Source organism: Protopterus annectens, chromosome 6.part0, assembly GCF_019279795.1.
Source record: "Protopterus annectens isolate FY-2018-M chromosome 6.part0, PAN1.0, whole genome shotgun sequence".
Taxonomy (NCBI): domain Eukaryota; kingdom Metazoa; phylum Chordata; order Ceratodontiformes; family Protopteridae; genus Protopterus; species Protopterus annectens.
In genome coordinates, this window is record NC_056737.1 from 636,045,912 (window position 1) to 636,068,586 (window position 22,675).

General features: G+C 36.8%; 1 protein-coding gene across 3 annotated transcripts in view; it reads left to right on the forward strand.

The window, feature by feature from the left end:
- The window catches only part of FRMD6 (FERM domain containing 6), a 429,650-nt gene that overhangs the window by 388,634 nt on the left and 18,341 nt on the right, over nucleotides 1–22,675 (forward strand). For all 3 annotated transcript variants that reach the window (XM_044074323.1, XM_044074321.1, XM_044074322.1), the window contains exon 12: nucleotides 8,117–8,248. In XM_044074323.1, coding sequence (XP_043930258.1) covers nucleotides 8,117–8,248 — 132 coding nt within the window. The remainder of the gene's footprint in view (nucleotides 1–8,116; nucleotides 8,249–22,675) is intronic.

Here is a 22,675-nt window from a genome sequence, read left to right on the forward strand (position 1 = left end):
CAGTCTACTATCCTGATCAGCAAACATCAATAGAGAGCTAGACAGATCAATAGGTAGGTAGATAGTTGAGTGAGAGAATGAGTGAACAGGCAAATAAATAAGTTCTAACACAACTGGACTGACTATGAACCAGAATGATGGATTTGTAAATGTGTGCCAGAAGTGCATCTACAGTTTAGAACTGCACAGGTTTATAACTGTCTGCCCTGATCGCGTGCTGAGTTCATAGCCCTTATCACGCAGTATAAACAGTGAATTCTTCATGTGTGATTTGGAATGATTTCAGTGTATAACAGTATCATAATATTAGTAATATCACATATAGTACTAATAGTCATGTTAAAGAACATACTGCAGTGGTGGTGCTGTGGTATCGTTGTCGCCTCACAGTAAGACGTTGTCCTGTTCGATTCTCAGCTAGAGCATCTTCTGTGTGGAGACATGCGTGAATGGGCGTACCTTCATAAAAATCTACTGCCAATCATTAGCGGACCGGACTTCCGCTGTGGCGACCCCTAACCGGAAATAGCCGAAAGACACAACAACAACTCATGTTAAAGAACACCACCATCTCAGAAAATACTTCCTATTTTAGCTAATAAGTATTCCAGTGAGACATAACAGATTGGAACCAGTCTCTGAATGGGGTGGTACCTTGTAAATACTCCTAACAGGTTTCCATTCCTCTGGTAGAGCCCTCTTGCATTCAGCAGTTACTACAAGAGTAATGACCCCATTTTCTGCACAAAAGTACCCTAAGGTTCCTGGGTCCTCATTTTCATTCTGTATATTTTTTCCTTTATGAGCAACTATCCTTACTTAATAATTTAGTCATAATACACTCAGGTAGTTCCACAGAATAAATGTGACACTGTCCTTGAATGTCTGCTTTATGATTTGTTACCATTACAAAACAAATACTTCTTTACTAGTATTCTCACAATAGCCAACTCTTTGACTCTGTATAAACCTTAGAAATGTTTTTTTTTTAATCAAAGGCAGGCCTTATAAGGAATTAAAAAACAAGATTAACAGCCAGAGATGTTAAGTAGCCACAGGAATGATTTCAAATCCTTGAAAAGCCATCATAGACCAAGTTAAACAAAAGCATCATCTTTTTCCGGAAACCAAAAAAAAAAAATCTAGAAATGAGTACTTTACTAGTTATAGCTAAAGCATTTCCATTACTGGTTACAGATTAAACGGTTTTAGACATTTAATGTGAAGTAAGTGGCACATCATGTTTATTAATATGGATGTAAATAAATGCATGCTGTTCGAAGACGTTACTAAAGCCTTTTTCTAATGATTGACAGCTGTCCACAATGAAAGTCTTTGACCCTGAGTAGTCAGCATTTTCCTGAGTTATAACCGGTTAGAGCACAAATTAAAAATACTCTCGCAGTTCCTATTTCTCTTTACCAAATCATCCCACAAGGATGTTCTGTGCCATTCATTATATGGATCAGCACCAACAGTTTCTGTAACATTAATTAATAGATATTTTCCTTCACCCTCCCCTATCAAAAATAATTGGCAAATCACTTCAAGTGAATGGGCGTACCTTCGTTGAAGGTTGTGCGTCAGGCCTGCCAAGCCGGTACGTAAAAATCAACTGCCAATCATTAGCGGACCGGAGTTCTGCTGTGGCGACCCCTAACCGGGAAAAGCCGAAAGACACAAACAAACTTCAACTTTTGCAAAATATTAACCCTTTTACTTGAAAGTAAATCTAAGGCCATGATCTTCAGTAGCCAACAAAATCTATCTTTAGTGCCCCTGAACTGGCAGATAGTTCTCAATAACCAAAACATCAGTGCATTATTAGAATACTTAAGATTATCTAAGTATCTTCCTTAACCCTGAGTTAAACTTCCATCACCATATAAACACAACAAAAGATAAAGTCAATAAATCCCTTTTCCGGGCAGGGAAACTCTCTCACTTTCTCTACCCAGACAGGAATGTAATAGTTAAGGGTGTTTCTTGCTCAGCTTGATTATGGGCTGCTGATTATTTCTGCAACAAGGAAAAAAAAACTGTCTGCTTTGCAAACTGTCAGGAGCCAGATCTTTAGGTTAGGGAAAATTTCTGTCATACTCTCATAAAAACTACATGACTATCAGTAATGCAGACTGCATAACTTTTACTGGTAACTAGTAGCCACATTTCTGCATTTAAAAAATAGTAAAAGACTTCTTAAAGTTGCAATCTTTTCCCTTTTTTACAGACAAATGTACTGCTAGGACCTCCAGTAGGCATGTCAGATCTATTCTCCCTGTCATTTAGCTTTGCTGACCCCTCATAATAAACATTTCTGCAGTGATCCTAGTCAAATGAATTAAAGGGACACCAGTTATACAGTAAGTTTTTGTCATAATTAAAGCACACACACACACACACACACACACACACACACACACACACACACACACACACACACACACACACACACACACACACACACGTATGTTCAGGTGTTTCCATAAGAGTTCACTTAGTTTATACACCTTATCTATTACTCTTTCTCGCTTAGATAATTTAGCAGCCATCACCAGGACCTCTTTCCAACAGTTACTCCCTCTACTGCCTTCTTCTGTTTCCTTTCTCTCTCTCTCTCTGTCTCTCTCCTTTCAGTAAATGCATATTTACTGTAAACATTGTGATGAGTATTAAGAGGTGTTTAGTAAACACTAACTACAAGCAAGTCTTAGAACACAGTGTATTGAAACTGTGGTAATCATTTAAAATGTTGGGATTTGCTAGAGTGATTCCTGAAACACGAAGACTGAATGGTTGAAAAAAACAGATGTACATATACTAAGCCCGAGATAGTCATTTATCAGGATATTCCCTTTTCTCTGAGGTACGGCAATCTCACAGGTAGCATATATAGGTTCTGGGTGGGGGGTGCTTGCCTCTCCCCAGCAAAACAGAGGTCTAAAGGAGAAGAGTGATGTTTGAGATTCGTGCTTCTGCAGTTCACTCTTTTTTCGGCATGCTGGCACTCAGCATTTGGAGTGCTGACATTTCAATAGAGGGCTGAAGCTGTAATATATATCATATTTTATTAGGGTTCTGTCATTTCTGGTGTTCTGTAGTTCTCTACTGACTACTAGTAGTTTAACCAGAAAGTGTTGGAAGCAAATTGCATTTCAACAAAATCAGTGCTGTTCAACATAGCAGAACACCAAAGATTGTATCACGTCTGGACCTTTTAGGCATTAGCATTTAGATTACAGGCACTTAATTTACCTTGGCTTTAGCCAAAACAACTCATTTTTCATGTTTATGCTGGTGGAACTGTGCATTGTATCTAAGTGTCACAGATTATACAACTTATTAGCTAAACAAGTAAGGATATCATTAACAAAAATGTACTATCTGTTTTAGAATCTGGACTTCCTGTCACCACCAAAAACTCACATATAAATACCCTTAAACTTTAGATAACTAAACAAACTCAACAGAGTGACTTTACAAGCTCCCAAATTAGAACAGTCTTTTCTTACTTTGCAGTAAGTTGGACATCAGTAGTACTCCTAAGTTTGTGTTACTGCCCTCCTTCGTCAATGATCTTTCTTTGGTTACTGTCACAGAAGAATTCAGGTGTCCTGCAGAGACTGTGTTCATCCTTAAAACCGTTAGCACTCAGTAAACTGTAGCAGTAACAGTGTTTGTGGTCTTACAGTGTGGGCCTCCGCAGTGCTGTTACAGCATTAACCTCAGCAGTAGTGCTTGTTGTGCACTTAATGCCTTACAACAAACCACTCAGAATCTATGTGTTTTGAAATAACTTGATAGCTGACAGTTTAGACACTGTTCTGCAAAATACCTGTAAACATCTTTTTTGGCTTTCCTCTACATTGTAATTGAAAATGTATATCAAGTACTTGCTTCCTCTTTTGATAAATCTATCCACTTGTAGTGCTTATTAATTTAGTATTCACTGTATTATAATGTACTTAAGTTGCATATATTTTTTACTTTTGCTTTTATTTCTTAAAAAAGCTTAGTATTGGAAAAAAGTTTGTTTACTGAAGCCCCTTAAACTTTTTAGTAAACTATCAAAATAACTGTCACGCATCCCAAGCTCTCTTGAATCCTTACAATGACATCCGTGCAACTAAATTCTTTCTCATATCATTCTTTGGCCATTTTGCCGTCTCCATAAAAAGTACTTTCATAAATCCAGCTTGAATTTTTACCTTTAAAAACCTCAACAAATGAAGTCAAAAGCCATATGTGCCTTAGAACCACTCAGTAAGCATTTCTGTGCATCACGCACCTTTGTCTTGCAGTGATAAATTATTTTTTCTGAGGTCTAGCCTGGATTTATTCATTTTGTTTGCCAGATATTGGTAATGGTCACTGAAGTAGTTTAGCAAACAGCTCTTAAGGTCTGAAGTCTGTTTTAAACCATTCACTGATCTGTACAAGCAACATTTGGTGTGATTAGTATAATGCAGAAAAGTCTAGATATTTGAATTTTTCTTTAAATAACACATTGCTAATGTATTGCTTGTTTTGTTCTTCAGACGTGGCATACTTCAATTGTACTTATCAGTAATTTTTAATTTTGTTAAATAAGTTACGATATTCTAACAGAAACATCAAGCTGAGGTTATCAGATGAAATGCAGTCCTTTCTCAGCATATGCCACTTTAATTAACAAGAATATTTATTTTCATGTGTGGTACATGCAGAATAAATGCATTCTTGTAGTGTGCTGTAGGTAATATCATATTACTGAATTTACTGCCAGGCTGAATCTGAAGAAAGATTTTGTATTTCATTTTGTTTATTGTTATTGCAGACAAGGAGAAAGGTCTTTACTCTGCAACAGCCCACAGTCTGCTTTAAGGGAAACAGAAGTATTTATTTTGACAGCAGACAAGTACCTTAGGGTGTACAATTCCCTTCTTACTTAACAAGCTTCAGGTTACAATTCACAAACATTATATTTTCCCAACCCCTCACAGTTATTGCTTTAGAGCTGTTATATGCATTCTTGATTACTGTAACAGTTCTAGACCCTACAGCCTTTTTATGAAGATTGTTCTAACCAAACCAACATCCTGGCAGATAGGTTTAGTGCTAATTTTACCCCTCTCTCACCCCCTAGAGGGACCATCTCTATACCGGAAGAATGCAAAGTTCCTGTAATCACGTCTGCACAGGTAAAAAACACACTCTCCAAAGCCAAGAACACAGCATCTATGGGACCTAACAATATCCCAGGCTGCGTTCTACATGAACTACAGAATGAACTGGCACCCTACCTAAGTACCATGTTCAATCATAGCCTCACCTCAGGTGAGTGGCACACCACAATGGTTATCCCACTCCAAAAAGGAGGAGTCACGACGGACCCCGGGAAATACCGCCCCGTTAGCCTAATGAGCCTAGTCTGCAAGGCCATGGAACGTATCATCATGGAACTCATAAACAAAGACATTGGTAATCTCCAAACTCTGGACCAACCCAGTTCGGGTTTGTAAAAGGCAGATCATGTCTTCTAAACCTGACTGACTTCTTTGAAGCAGTCACTAAAGCCATAGATGAGGGTAAGGTGGTTCACACAGCTTATCAAGATCTCGCCAAGGCTTTCAACCCCATCCCCCACTCTGGAATTATAGATAAGCTCACTAAACTAGGTATAAATCCCTATGTCACAAGATGGGTTGCCAACTGGCTCATGGACAGAAACCACACTGTGAAAGTAGCAGACTCCAAATCCGACTTCAGACCAGTGACGAGTAGAGTACCACAGGGTTCAGTCCTGGTTCCTCTCCTGTTTGGTATCTACTTCCCTGAAGTACAGGATAACACAGAAGGTCTTTGGCTAACAAAGTTTGCAGATGACTGCAAACTAGGAGCCATAATGGAAACTCCTAATATTGTGGGCATACTACAAAAGGGCCTCAATGAGACAGATGCCTGGTGTCAAAGCCATGGCCTGAAGCTCAGTGCCAAAAAGTGTATTGTCATCCCCTTTGGTAAAAACTCTGTACCCATAAACTACCACATAAGTGGTAGTCTACTTAATGCCGAAAGTGTGATAAGAGACCTTGGGACACAGGTGGACAGTAGTCTATCCTTTGATAATCACATTGCCACAGTGGTCAGGAAATCACCTCATCACAAAAGGTTTCTCATCCAGAAAAAAAAGAGGTCATTGTTCCCCTCTACTCATCACTCATTAAACCCATTATACAGTACAATGCCCCTTTTGGTATGTACCTCACAAGACATCTACAACAACTGGAAAGGCCTCAGAAATACCTCACAAAGAGGATTACTGGCCTCAAACAGATGCCCTATGCAGACTGTCTCAAAAAACTCCAGCTTTATTCCATCGCATATCGCCTATTCAGAGGCGAGCTCTGCCTAACGTACAAAGCTATGTCAAACCCAGAGCTGTTGGACATGCTGCACTTAAAGAAATCCCAATCCCACAGAGCTACACGCTCTAGGGACCTAAACCTTGTCACCACAATAAACAGAACATGCTGGAGGGATAGATTCCTGTCCCACAGACTTCCCATACTTTGGAACAGACTACCTATATACGTCAAACAGAGCTCCTCATTAGCACTCTTCAAGAAAAATCTTGATGATTGTATGGGAAATAGGAAATTCACCCCAGGGATTACTTCTGTGGCTCTGCTCGACAGTGGCACAGGAAGATATTTTTCTTGGGTGGCGAAAGCCAGAGTACCTTTTTGGCTAGGCTTATATAGGCCCTAAGGCTAATAGCCTAGTACTTACCTATGAACCTATAAGTTACCCCCATAAAAAATGCATCCTTGTTTCTGGCTTGACATATTCACCTTGCAGCTTCAGTGTGTTCTGTTGATCCTGTTTTGATTTCTATCACATCTATTCCCGATCTTCTTTCTTCAAAACTGCACATGTTACTGTCTTCTGATCTGTCTTTATATGTCTTCTTGCTAATGCACCACCATATACAGGAGAATGAGAAGTAATACACCGAATGCTGCAAGTTGGAGTATTTGTGAAATTATTGATTCATTGTTGTACACTTTTTTGCAGTATACTCTATTTTTTCTTTTACTGTATGCTCAAGTGATATTCTGAAGAATGTCAATGTACCTGATTAACAATGATCAACTAAATAATTAAAATAAAATTGCCTGGCTCCATGGCACAGAAAGATGGAGTCCTGACTGCAGACCCGGCACCTGTGGCTCAGTTATTAGCCCCAGCATTGAAGGAATCAGAAAGGGGGAGATGTGAAGGGGCTTGTCCCATTCACTGCTCCAGGGGTGGGGGGTGAGGGGTGAGGAGGCCTGGATGCACTCACAGTAACACAGTGGTTGGTGTGATTTCCCTAGTGCAGACAGAAGAAACTATAACTCATGCTTTGGGGGGAGGGCCAGGGCTGCTTGGTGGGAATGTCCCTTGCAGAAGTGTAGGAGATGTGTTCCACAGACAGCCTGCATGCCTGTCCTGGGTGCTTTGGTAAGTGCATGCAGGGATAAGGCCATAAAACAGAAAAACTTTGAACCACCCCTCATGGTTGACTAAATAATTTCCTTTCCTGGTCAACCATCACCCCAATGATGGAGAATGAATAAGCCAATTGGCTGAGAGGGGTCTGTGGGGGACAAAAGGACCCAATAAGTTAAAGTGAAAATGCAACCAAAACTACAACCTATAGATCGGTGTAATGTTTAGTGGAACAAAATTGCCTCTCAAGCACAATTATATGGTTAGCAATATATTTTATATTAAAGGGATGACACTTTTTCAGTCAGCATGAAGCCATTTATGTACTGCTAAATTAAAACTTACCTGTTCAGCGCTGTTTCACCTAGCATTTTAACTAAATATTTCTGTGCAGGTTATATAATTAAAACTAAATCAAACATTTTATGAATAAAATGAAATAATATTTGGCAATAGCAATTATCCGTTTGTTGTTTTACTGGACAGTGTTCAGTTCATTTTCTTACAGCAGATTGGGCTTGTTCACTTTGCTGACAGCAAATTAGGTTAGTCTACCCACAGTTGTTCCATAAAATGATACTCTTGCAGTTAACATGTTCTTGTGTATCAGGTATTTATGTATCCCCTGTCCTTTTTTTAATAGAAATAGAAATGTTGGTTGATGACCCCCACGAACTTGAGCAGATGAGTGACCTAGATTTGGAGGTCAGCCCAGATTTGTGCATTCACATAACCGAGGACATGCTGATGTCAAGGCAGTTTAATGGACATTCGGGTGAGTTGTTTTTAGAGCATTGCTGTCATACTTTGTTATTCTGATGCATGAAATTGTTTCAGGCAAGCACAGCATGAGTAAGAAACAGAAATCTCCATAGCTGTGGCCAGCATTTATGAAATCTGATCAAAGCTAAGGTCAAGTTCACAAGCATCTCCTTCTGATTATGGAATATTCTGGAAAACTGCCTTTTAACTTGATATCATGCCAACAGTAAACTACGAACACTATAGCAGTATTCTGGCCAGGAAACTTAATGAACTATTTATTTTAAGAAACCTGATCAAAGAGAGACATTTCTCTTTATTTATAGAATCAGGTAGTCCCTTTTTAAACAAGGTACTAAACAAAGTTTTAGCAAAAAAAAAGTGTGAATAGTATATAGTACATATTACAAAGAGTTACAAACAAAGTCTATACTGCTTCATGTTGGTAATTTGAGTGTCAAAGTGTAATGAATTAACCACAGCAGTTCCCTGATACATTTTTTTCAAGAAATGTGTTTTTTATCTATGAATATTTGTAGGTGTGAAAAACTTGAGAGCAAAAAATTAATAGTGAATATTAAGTCATCAGTACTACCAAAACTGTGTTTAAAATCGGACAACCCTGTCTTGTTACTCCTACCCAATAGTAATGAGGCATTTCTGTAATGAACGAAACTGATGGTAATACGAATTTGTGGCTGTGGACACTATCCCTACAGCCCTTTAAGTATACAGTAACCCACAGGCCCCACCTAGCCAACAGAAATACTAATGGCTTGTTAAGGGCCTTCAGCCCATTATTATGAGTCCAAACCCTTGTTTTTGTGCTAGGATGGAGGTAATTATAACATATTGATTGTAGTATGTATTTAAAAGTGCATGTTGAGTTTGGAAAATATACCTTTAAATCTACCATAGTATATGAATATTTTCATAGCAGTTAGCATAATAGTAGGTTGCCTGAAAACATTATCTAAATAGATAGGTCCTTATCTGGGAGACCATTTGTAGGAAGTGTGGATTATGAGTGCACAGTTGACATTAAACTGCAGTGTGTACTTTAAGAATCTGGGTTTAGATCTAGAAACTGAGACAGAGAGAAGCCTGCAACCTCGGATTTTCTTGTTTTCGAAAGACAGCTTGTACCCTGGATGGGGCTGTGTGGACTGAACATTGTTGAATTAGCTGAGGGTACTGTGATTGTTTTGTTTCAAAGTGGAAGCTAAGAGAGCAGTCATTTTGCAGTTATCCAAAGTGGACCGGCCAGGAAGGAAGTTGTTTTGTTTTGCTAGACAAGTCCTGCCTTCAACATGTCCTAGAACATAGAATGTATGAGTGCACATGTGTTGGTGTGTATATATATATGGGTATGTATCACTTCACCTAAAACTCATTTCACCTAAAGTCAATTTACCTACAACAAATCACCTATAGTTCATTTCACCTAAAAACTCATTTCACCTAAAACTCATTTCACTGACAAGTAGTACAATAAGGCAACTCAAAGGTATATGTCCTTTTCCCCACTGTAGTGTGATCCTGGTGTTAGTATATATAGTTAGGGGGGTGTAGGGTTTTATGTTGTCTGGTTTTGTTTTACATTATTTGGTAAAAGCCCCCCTCAGCCCCCCTTACTATATATACTAACACCAGGATCACACTACAGTGGGGAAAAGGACATATACCTTTGATCTGTCTTATTGTACTACTTGTCAGTGAAATGAGTTTTAGGTGAAATGAGTTTTAGGTGATGTGGTCCTGGTGAAATGAGTTTTGGTGAAATGAGTTTTAGGTGAAGTGATACGTACCCATATCTATCTGTCTATATACTCACATATATATATATATATATATATATATATATATATATATATATATATATACGTATATAGATACACACAGACACACACACACACACACACACATATATACATTGGTAAGTATAGGTGAAGCATACTTGGCATTGTGCTGTGTAAGTTGGAGCTGAAGACATGATCAAAAGTACACACTATGTTCTATGAAATTTGCCAAATGCAATACATTTCATACTTTTATGAGGAGTCACGTATTCTGAACAGCATAGGTGAATTAAACCATGTTTGGCCATCTTTATACTCTCAGATTATTTATTACTTGGATTGTGGACATGCAAAAGTAGTCACTGTGCCCTGAAATATCACTGTGTTTCTTAACTGAAGACTGAAATGGAAAGATAGAACCCAACTTCACCTTCACCTTTATTAAGATGTTTTATTACAAAAACACCATTACATCAGGTGAAGCAAGTGAATTACAGTAGAACGAATAACAATTAGACAAAAAAATAATATAATCAATAGACAAACGGTAAGGCCACCAGAATTAAAAAGAAATATTGAGATCATTCCAACTCATCAAATAATGTTTCAAAACCATGTATTCTAAATGACATTCAGATACCAGCCAGAGATGGACAGTGCTGAAGCTACCATGGTAGTAGATTCCACAGGTGAGAAGCCTGATAAAAATTAGAGGAGTTTCATTGCAAACCTTTGGAACCATTAGCAGTCCCTGGGAAGCCAAGCCCAAAACACAGGTAGGACAGTATGTCCCAACCAAATTCTTCAGGTAAAAGGGACTTGTATCATGAGTAGACAAACTAACATCAGAATATTGGATGTTATTTTATAATGGATCGGAAGCTAGTATTGGCTGTGAAGAGGAAGCATGACGTACTGGTAATGAAATATTCCAGTTAGTAGCCCCACATTAGAGGTCTGCACCATCTGTAAACAATCAAGCTTGACGTGAGGGAGCTCCAGCTATAGGACATTGCAGTAGTCCCTCCAAGTGGAGACCAAGGCATAAATGACCATTTAGGTCAGCCTGAGATAAAAGGTGCTTAGTTCTTGAAATGTTTCTCAAACAGAAATATAACTATTTCTCAACAGCTGACACTTGATCCTGGAATGTCAGCCTAGAATCCAAAATAACACCCAGATTACATCCCTTATTAACAAACTTAGGCTTATCACCAGCATGAAGTTAGGTAGGGGAGAGGCAAATAAATCTCTCTAAGTGGTGTGAATTATCATGGCCTCAGTTTATAAGGTGTTGAGTTTTCCTCCCTATTGTAATTTCAAGACTCACTGATGCAAGCTCTGGAATTAGCAAGAAAGTATGAAAAATGGGAGAGCAGTGAATGTTGAACATTAAAATGGGAGAACAGTGAATGTTGAACATTAAAATGGGAGAACAGTGAATGTTGAACATTAAAATGGGAGAACAGTGAATGTTGAACATTAACATGGAAGAACAGTGAATGTTGAACATTAAAATGGGAGAAGAGTGAATGTTGAACATTAAAATGGGAGAAGAGTGAATGTTGAACATTAAAATGGGAGAAGAGTGAATGTTGAACATTAAAATGGGAGAAGAGTGAATGCTGAACATTAAAATGGGAGAACAGTGAACGTTGAACATTAAAATGGGAGAACAGTGAATGTTGAACATTAACATGGAAGAACAGTGAATGTTGAACATTAAAATGGGAGAAGAGTGAATGTTGAACATTAAAATGGGAGAAGAGTGAATGCTGAACATTAAAATGGGAGAAGAGTGAATGCTGAACATTAAAATGGTAGAACAGTGAATGCTGAACATTAAAATGGGAGAACAGTGAATGTTGAACATTAACATGGAAGAACAGTGAATGTTAAACATTAAAATGGGAGAAGAGTGAATGTTGAACATTAAAATGGGAGAACAGTGAATGTTGAACATTAAAATGGGAGAAGATTGAATGCTGAACATTAAAATGGGAGAACAGTGAATGTTGAACATTAACATGGAAGAACAGTGAATGTTGAACATTAAAATGGGAGAAGAGTGAATGCTGAACATTAAAATGGGAGAAGAGTGAATGCTGAACATTAAAATGGTAGAACAGTGAATGCTGAACATTAAAATGGGAGAACAGTGAATGTTGAACATTAACATGGAAGAACAGTGAATGTTGAACTTTAAAATGGGAGAACAGTGAATGTTGAACATTAAATTGGGAGAAGATTGAATGCTGAACATTAAAATGGGAGAACAGTGAATGTTGAACATTAACATGGAAGAACAGTGAATGTTGAACATTAAAATGGGAGAACAGTGAATGTTGAACATTAAAATGGGAGAAGAGTGAATGCTGAACATTAAAATGGGAGAAGAGTGAATGTTGAACAGTGAATGTTGAACATTAAAATGGGAGAAGAGTGAATGTTGAACATTAAAATGGGAGAAGAGTGAATGTTGAACATTAAAATGGGAGAACAGTGAATGTTGAACATTAGTGAATGTTGAACATTAAAATGGGAGAACAGTGAATGCTGAACATTAAAATGGGAGAACAGTGAATGTTGAACATTAAAATGGGAGAACAGTGAATGCTGAACATTAAAATGGCATAACAGTGAATGTTGAACATTAAAATGGGAGAAGAGTGAATGCTGAACATTAAAATGGGAGAACAGTGAATGCTGAACATTAAAATGGGAGAACAGTGAATGTTGAACATTAAAATGGGAGAACAGTGAATGTTGAACATTAAAATGGGAGAACAGTGAATGTTGAACATTGCCATTCTCGTTTAAATTTTTTCTTTGCAGAGCAGTAAGCACCTCACAACCCCTGATGTGGGAGACAAGCCCCCTCTGCTGCCTGAACTTATGTACACTAACTCTAAGATCGCCATACATCAGAGAACAGGGAATATTCTGAGAAACTGTAGTTTCAGGCCATTATATGCAACTCTGCATTTTCTGTCATTCAGTGTAATTAGTCCATCACTTACAATAGCAAGTCTTGGAATATCAGGAGTTACCATTGATTTTCAAACAATTGATATTGAGTCATGTTTGTATAACCTTTAAACTATTAGCCAGGGAAAACACAAACCTTGAAGACTGCAGTAGTGGAAAAGGCAAATATAGATCAACAAAACAATAGTAATATAAGTTTAGTGCAGAAGTTTGTGCCATATCTCCTTTAATTAATCATTCCTCTAATTGTGCCACCACCGCCAAGGGTACAATATGTCATTCATCTGCCTTACACAGTTCACTTGCCCTTTACAATGGACCCACAAACTGGTACTTTAAATGGAGGAAGTTACATTGCTTATGTCATTGAGTTGTGTATGTACAACAGGCAAAAAAGTGGTATCAAAAATCAGTAAAAAAAAAACTAAATGCAAATTAAATTGTCTTGATAATACAACTTTGTAAAGTTTTCTGGGGGGATAGAGCAGATGTTTAAGTGAGTGCTTTTTATTACATCACTTAAAGTAGTCTTATATGACCTGGGACTGTCTGCAGAGTGACCTGTGTTATGAAATGCTTGGGTTACTCTGAGTAATTTGACCTGCAATCATATTCATTGCCTGATTTATGAAAGCCTGATGGATTCATTCTAATGTTCCCACATAATAAAGTATCAATTTTAGTGACTTAACATTTAATTTTAGTTTGAGAAACTTGAGATGTGGATCTGTAAGACTTTTTAAAAGTAATTTATCCATTGCATTCATACTGAATAACCTAGTTTCTCCACTGTCCTTTGATGTAACTGCAACAGCTGAGATGACATTAGCTCATCCTTCAAAATACTAAATCTCTAACATGAAAAATGTAAAGGGAAAATCAGATGTGTTTTATTAACAGAAGAAATTTAATTCACGTCTCATCTGTTTGCTTCAGGTTTCTAATTTTGACACCTCTGGTCATTACAGGGTAGAATTTCCGCTGCACTTTGTTCAGTAAATCAGTTTGAATCATAAAGCAAGACTGAGTTTTTCTGAAACAGCTAAACTATGGCACAATTGGACCAGAGTCACCAAAATCTCATCACTTATGACAACGGGCAATGTGGGGCCTTGTTCCTTCTGCTTTTCTTGGTGTTTTACAGAAATAAAACTTGGACTTAATTTTAAAGCCCTTTCCAAATTCTGTTTCTTTCCCCCATACCCATTCAAATGAAACATATCTCCCTAAAACAAACTTTCAAAGTGTGAAATGAACTGGAACTGCACTATCCCAAATAGCCTTTTTTTCAGACTTATGTACAGTTGCAAATTGTCACCATGTACTTTTGTGTTTGTATGCTATTATGGACTGAAAAATATGGTGTGAATGGATAAGAAAGCTATTTTGGCTTGAAAAATAGTCTGTGACTGGATAAACTGACTTAGTAGATTAATACTGTATAGAAGAATATTTCACTGATTCAAATGATAGAACCTCCAGTAACAACTCAGAAGTTCCATACTTTGCTGCTACTCAGGTTTCTCTTATATATAAACTATATTTAATAATAATATTTTGCTAGCAGGTTAAGTTTTGGTGTGTGGGGATATATATATATATATATATATATATATATATATATATATATATATATATATATATATATATATATATATATGTGTGTGTGTGTGTGTGTATATGGGTCCACTTTACAATTTCAAAAGTTAAAAATCTCGAGCATCAGAATCCCAACGCTCAGATGCTCGAGATTTTGAAATCTCAAAAGTGTATAATGGAGATCGCCGTACAATGCAGAACGGGAGCTTTCCTGTTCTTTACATTGTAGTGCAATCTCAGAGTTTGTATATTTAAGTAGCGGGGGGTGTGGGGGGGCGCACGTGAGTTTGGACTGTTTTGTGTGTGTGTGTTTTTTTTGTTTGTTTTTTTGAGATTTTAAAATCTCAAGCATCTGAGCATCTGCATTTTGATGCTCGGGATTTTGAACTTTCAAAATTATGTAGTGGACATATATATAGTTGTGGTAGATGTCACCAATGTACTTACATATTACAAGATGACCATGTAAACATACCATCTCGTAAGATCACCTTAAAAGCTAATGGTCACCATTCTTGTACATCTACTGGAGTTGTCTTGATGATTTATGCCAAAGCCAGCAAAATGTCCCTAAAATTTTTTGTACTGGAAAAGGTGATTCAGGACCAAAGGGGGGGGGGGTGACTGGGAGACTAGGCAGCTTGAGACTAGACTCATTTGGCAAATTAGATTAGACTAGATTTTCCATTCATCACTTATAATATTATTATTAGTTTAATAAAAGTTTTAAAAGGTTGGCAAGAACTTGTAGTCACATTTAACACAAGAAGCAATAAGTTTGAAAGTAAACCATACTTATTTATATAATTATAATATGTCAGCAGCAGCAGCAGCAATACATTTAAAAGTGTTGCAGTTCACACATTACAGACTAATTTGTCCAATATATATATATATATATATATATATATATATATATATATATATATATATATATATATATATATATATATACATATAAAGAGAGAGAGAATGGTACAGTGGTGTAGCGGTTAACAGTATCGCCTCACAGCAATAGGTTCTCCAGTTCGATTCTCACCTGGGGTGCCTTCTGTATGGAGTATACATATCCTCCCTGTGTTCTTGTGGATTTCCTCTGGGTGCTCTGGTTTCCTTCCACATTCCAAAGACATGCAGTATGTAGACTGGACACTCTAAATTGGCCCTAGGTGTGAGTGTGTGTGTGTGTGTGTGTGTGTGTGTGTGTGTGTGTGTGTGTGTGTGTGTGTGTGAGTGTGTGTGTGTGTGTGTGTGTGTGTGTGTGTGTGTGTGTGTGTGTGTGTGTGTGTGTGGTGCACCCTCTGAGGACCTGACCCTGTAAAACCTATACCTGCTATGAAAATGAGTGCTGAAGGGCAAAATAACAAACACACGTACCAAAACCGGTAAAGTAAACCGTTTATTTGTAGGTCGAACAACTAAGCGCTTTCGCCAATACAACAAAAGGCTTCTTCAGAGTTGTTCAAAATTCTACCCATACTGCTTTTGTAATACAAATCAAATTAAAATTCAAACACCTACCCTCCATATTAAGCTTAAACAATTTCTTAAAAAGGCAGTACTATATCAAATTACTCAAATTCATACAAATACATTGAATATTAAGTAACATTTTTCTAAAAAATGTATAATAAAATACTAAACTCTGTATTACATTTAAAATATTACTATATTATCTTTTATGTTTAAACAGTTTGATTATGCCTGATTTTCAAAAATGGCTTGATAGAAATAAAATCATTCAGACCAGGGTCCATAGATGCATTTAACCTTAGTTGCCAGAGGGATTTCTTACATTCCAACATTAAATTCATGTCACTACCTCGTTCATTAATGGAAACCCTATCTATAACAAAAAACACAAACTTTTTAAAATTGATACATTTCTCTGAGTGTATGTAGAGAGCATTATGGATGTCCTTATTCTTTATAGCCCTGACATGTTCACTTATCCTGTCCCTTAACCGCCGAATTGTTTTACCAACGCAGAAGCAGGGACAGGATAAACAAGTAGCCACATACACCACATATGTAGTACAGCAATTGCATCTACCAGGACACTGAGTGGAATTATCACTCCCTTGAATATAGACATAAGGTCTGTCATTTATATACCTACATAGACTACAATTTCCACATTTGGACATACAAGATTCATACATTGGAATGTTAATTTTCCTTTCCAAGATGTTTTTGACATTCCTCCCCCTGCTAAAAACTACCTGTGGTTTCATTCCTAAAATAGCTATCATCTCCTGGTGGAAACACAATTCCCAGCATTGGTTAACAATATCAACAACTTTTGAACTAACACCACTGTATTCTAGAACCATAGCATTGGTCTTGCTACTATCATGGATCAAACCTTTACTGATGGGCTGCCAATTGGACAGTAAAATCGGTGTGAAAGTTGATTCCCTCTTTTTAATAACTTCTTTTTTGATATTTATTAATAATTTTAAAGGGTAACCCCTTTCCAAGAACATTCCTATCAAATTGTTAATTTCTCGGTGGAAAACGTCATCATTACTGATGAGTCTTGACACCCTTACCATCTGTCCTTTGATCACACTTCATTTTTGAAAATGTGGATGGTTGCTGGTGAAATACAACAAAATATTGGAATAGGAAGCCTTCCTATAAATTGTACTCTGTAAAGTATTGGCATTATTTGATAAACTGATATCCAAAAAAATGTATCTGATTTTTGTCCCATGTGCTGGTAAATTTCAAGAAGTCAGTGGTCCCATTAAGGTATTCCACATATTCAATAGCTTCCTGTTCATCCCCCTTCCACAAAATGAGGATGTCATCAAGGAATCTACTATAGGACAAAATTATTTCATTATAATGCGTTTTTAAAATACACTCTTTTTCCCAGTCCAATTACGCAAGGTTGGCGAAAATGGAGGCACATTTAGCCCCCATCACCACACCAGCTATTTGATGAAAAATTTCACCTTCAAATGTAAGAAAATTATTCTTTAAGACAACCCCCATAAAATCAATCAATAGTTCAACTGTTACCATGTCAGTTACCCCCAAACTGACAATACTATTCTGAAACATTTCGGTACCCCTTTCATGCGGGATCATGGATAACAAATTGACAACATCAACTGTCAGAAAACTATACTCAAATTCTTCTGTATTCCTAAATCTAGCCAACCTGTTTAAACAGTGCCATGAATCCTTTATAACATGGTCAACCTTGTTTAACAGGTGTTTCAATTTGTTGTCAATCCAGGCTGATAAGGATTCATTTTTTGAGTGCTGAAGGGCGTTCATTGCCCAATGTGCTAAATGCACGACAGCAAATCCAGGATTCAATAAATATATATATATATATATATATATATATATATATATATATATATATAGCTGTGTACAGGTGTACGAAAAGTTGTTGAATGGTAACTTGTTGAGCACAGAGAACTGCTAGTACAACACAATGGATCAACATTCAGCTGATCGTACATGCTGGTAGTTGCTTTGTGTAAGATAAATGTAAAATAGGTACTGAGAAATTTGCCCTTTCCTCACTGTAGTGCAATCTCAGACTTGGCATATATAATTAGCAGGGGTGTGGGGGTTATGTGTCTGTACATATATGTGTATAGTTTTGGGGTGTGGGGCATATGTGTATACATATATATATATATATATATATATATATATATATATATAGATAGATAGATAGATACACACACACACACACACATATATATATATATATATATATATATATATATATATATATATATATATATATATAAAGAGAGAGAGATATAGATATATAGATATAAATACATACATACAGAGAGAGAAAGAGAGATGTTTGGGGTGTAGGGGCTTGCCCACACATTGGGAGGTGCAGGAAGGCTTGCCCCTGCTGCAAAAAATGTTGATGTTATTTTTGTGTAGGTTTTGCAACCTTAAGATTGCTGCTATTTTGACTAGTAATCTCCCTAGGTTTTAGCTGTTTTGTTTCTGAATAATTGTGTGCCGATTAAACAAGGCATGATTATTCGTAGTGGACCTAGTATGCAGGGACAAGACAGGGCATCAGAGATCACTAAAAACACAAATAACCACTGTAGAGGTAAAGAACCAGGCACTTTGATTACTACAAATACCACCAATGTTTTACAATGTTTATTAATGACAAAACATAACGTACACTAAACGCTTTCATCCTTTCATATTTTAACATGGATTTCTTCAGAATATATTTTATTCATTAACCAATACCATTTAAATACTTGAAACAGCCATTCACAGCTGCTCAAACTTGCATATCAGAAATATTAATAATCTTAAACCAACTATCAAACCAAATAGTAGTTGCCATCCTTCGTTTAAAAAAAAAAAAAGAGCATAGTAAAAGGACAGGTGGTATGCCTGTCCAGCATGATTATGGACAATATAAAATATATGGAAACAATAAACAGGAAAAAAAAAATTATCAAGAAATCAGCCTCTTTAATGTTCCAACAAACATTATGGACAAAAATAATTTTGAAATGGAGATGGAAAATTTGATGAGTAGGTTTAGGGAAAGGGGTTATCCTGAGTACATTTTGGATAAAGAAAAGGTAGTTATTTCTAATCGTAGATGTGAACGTTTCACTCCTATTTTGAGTAAAGATACCTCGTTAACTGTCACACATACTAGCTCTATGCAAGTTAAAGGAGTCTCTAAAATCAGTGCTGTGGTGATTCTGTATAATAAGAATGCATACTGCATTGTTAACATCATGACAACTAATTAAAATTTGATTTTTACAGGTGAGTTGAAACAGAAAATCAGTGATACATCGCAGTTTACATTTAGTAGAGGTGAAAACTTAAAAGAACTACTAGAAAAAGAGATAGAATGGTGCAACAACTGATACAGGTCAGAAATGTCCAAGTGTGGCAGTTGTAATGGTGGCAGGTACCTCCGTGATGGTCCTTGCTTGTTGTCCCACCTTTTATGTTGGAAAAACTAAGAGAAAGTTCAAAGAGGGAATTTTTGAACACTTGAAGGATGTTAAAAATAAAACGACAACCAATGCCTTATTCGATAGTTTATACAGATTTTAATAAGGTTCTTTTTTTATTATTGATAGTTATCTTCAATGTGAGAGTTGGTGATAGTGAAAATTTATTAGAGTATAAAGAATTAATTTGGCAAATGAGGTTAAATGTGTATCACCCACCAAGTCTTAATGATAGCCTCTCACTGAATTGCTTATTAAAAATTAGATCAAATAATATATAGGTGAATGTTAATATTATAACAATTTTACAACTGAAACAGTTGATGATTACTTCTGTATTAATTGTATATTATATGGGCAACATTTGATGTATTTCCAGCTTTTCTTATTCAATAGACATTTTATTCCTTTCTAGTGTTACAGTGTTATTAATACAGTATTTTAGAGTGGAAATTTGATTTATGTATTTAATATTTAGAATTTAACATTTAATGTGTTTTTAAGATTGTTTGATAATTGGTTTAAGATTATTAATATTAATGATATGCATATTTGAGCAGTTGTGAATTGCTCTTTCAAGTATTTAAATGGTATTGGTTAGTGGATGAAATATACTCTGAAGAAAAACATGTTAAAAATACAGAAGGATGAAAACACTTAGTATATGTTATGTTTTCTCATTAAAAAACATTGGTGGTAATTATCATGCCTAGTTATTCATCTCTACAGTGAGGTCTATATTATAAGTTTGAAAGCTTAAAAGAGTGAATGCTTTTTTATCGAGCTGTAAACATCGAAGACACGGAACAGCGATTTTTTTTTCCAGGGAAAAAAATCACTGCTCCGCAAAAAAAAGAAAAAACAAATGCAAACACAAAATAAAGTGGGGGGGCTTCACCACCCACACCACCCGATGTAGGGGCTGTGCCCCCCACACCCTCCTACTTAAATATGCCAACTCTGAGAATGCACCACAGTGGAGGAAATGGCAAAGTCCCGAAAATGGCCCAGTGAATTTTTTCCCCTGGAAAAAAAAAATTGCTGTTCCGTGTCTTCGCTATTTAGTGGTTTCAATGTTTACAGCTTTAAGTTTGCTCTTATAAGCATTCAAGCTTGTAATATAGACCCTCTACAGTGGTTACTTGCATTTCAGAAGATTCGGTGGAGGATTTATCTGCTTGTCATTCTATGACATCAGAGATTCCTACTGTGACATTTTAATACTATCCAAAATAAATCTGGTCCACTAGCTACTGACTGGAGTCACAAAAACGCTGGAACTTAAAATAATACACAGTATTTATTAAAGGTTTAAAGGTTTAGCGCTTTCATCTAGTAACACTAGACTTCATCAGAACAAACAATGAATTTAATAATACCATTTATATAGAAGTGAATGCATACTAAATCCAATGAGATTCGTGTGTTCGAATCCCAACCCATTTCCTGATGCCATCACTTCCTCTAAAACATGATGGTTAAAAAATACATAAATACCTACAGACTAATACATAAAATACATTGAAAACATAGTATTAGTAATATCATAGTATTAGTAATATCATATTCCCTGCATTAGTAACTCAGCTTAGATGACAGAGGTGTTAGATGACCTTGTTAGTGGATAAGGGCATACAGTTCCTTATATGATATAATAAGCACAAGAATTTCAATATATGAATCTGGGTGTGCATTAAGTGCTCAAAAACATAAACATTGGAGTATGTAGTAGTCAAAAAAGTCATCAAAACTAGAGTACTCAAAAAAAAAAAAAAGCAAACTTTTTTTTTTTTGCTGGAAGGCAAGCCTCCCTGCTCTCCCACACCACCTCTACTTAAATGTTATGAACTCCAAGATTGCACAACAGTGGGGAAAGAGCAACTTCCCAGTCTCTGATGTACACCAATCTCATACATGAAAGGTTAAGAGCAGGTCATGCCTACTCAACCTGGTAGTCTTCTTCAAGTAGGTCACCCAGGCTATTGATAAGAGGAAAATGGTGCATATCACCTACCGTAACCTGGCCAAGGCATTCAGTACAATACCCACGTAGGTATTGTTGACAAACTCTCAGAACCAGGCATAAATCTCTGCAAAACTCACTGGATTGCTGGCTGGCTGGCTTGCTCACAGATAGGACCCAAGACGTCAGGATCAGTGAGACCACCTCCACCAGGAGACTGGTCAGCAGCGGACTACTCCAGGCTTCCGTTTTGGGCCCATCCTGTTTGGCAGCTACTTCTAAGAAGTAAAGGGTAATGTCAAAGACCTTTGGCTCACCAATTTTACAGATGACTGTAAATTGGAAGCTATGATAGATTCTCCCCATGACGGCAACATCCCACAAGTGGGAATAATAAAAACAAATGACTAGTGCAAAAGCCATGGATTAAAACTCCACATGAAGAAATATATTATTGTACCATTTTGGAAATCATTTACCAAGCTAATCATTCCATTGATAAAACACCCCAGAGATAGTTAGGGATCTGGGAACATATGTAGATAGTACTCTGGCCTTCGACTAACACATAGCCAAGATATTAAGAAAATCATTCTGTATCACCCAACTCATAAGCAAGGATATAGCATCCAGGTCCAAGGAAGTTGTAGCCCATCATTGGGTACAATGCCCCCTTTAGCATATATCTACCCAGAAATTTGAAACATTTGGAACAGCCTCAAAGGTTCATCACCAGGAGAATCCAAGGGAATACCCTGTCCTACACAGATCTCCTCAAGACCCTATCTCTGTACTTTGGAATTAGTCTCCTACAGGCTACTGAGGGGTGATCTATGGCATCATCAGATCAAGCTCTGATGGATCTCTTGCACATATTATAAACAAAGAGCACCAGAAACACTAGATCCAAGGACCTTGCCTGTGACATAAATAAAACATGCTGGAGACACTGATATGTTTCTCAAAGAATCCCTGCACTATGGAATAAGCTCTCCATCTACGTTAAACAGAGTTCATCCCTGACCCTAATCAAAAGGAACCCTGGTCACTGCATGGGAAGTCATAGATTTATCCCTGGTCTGGCCCCCGGACAGAGGTCATTAATAAGT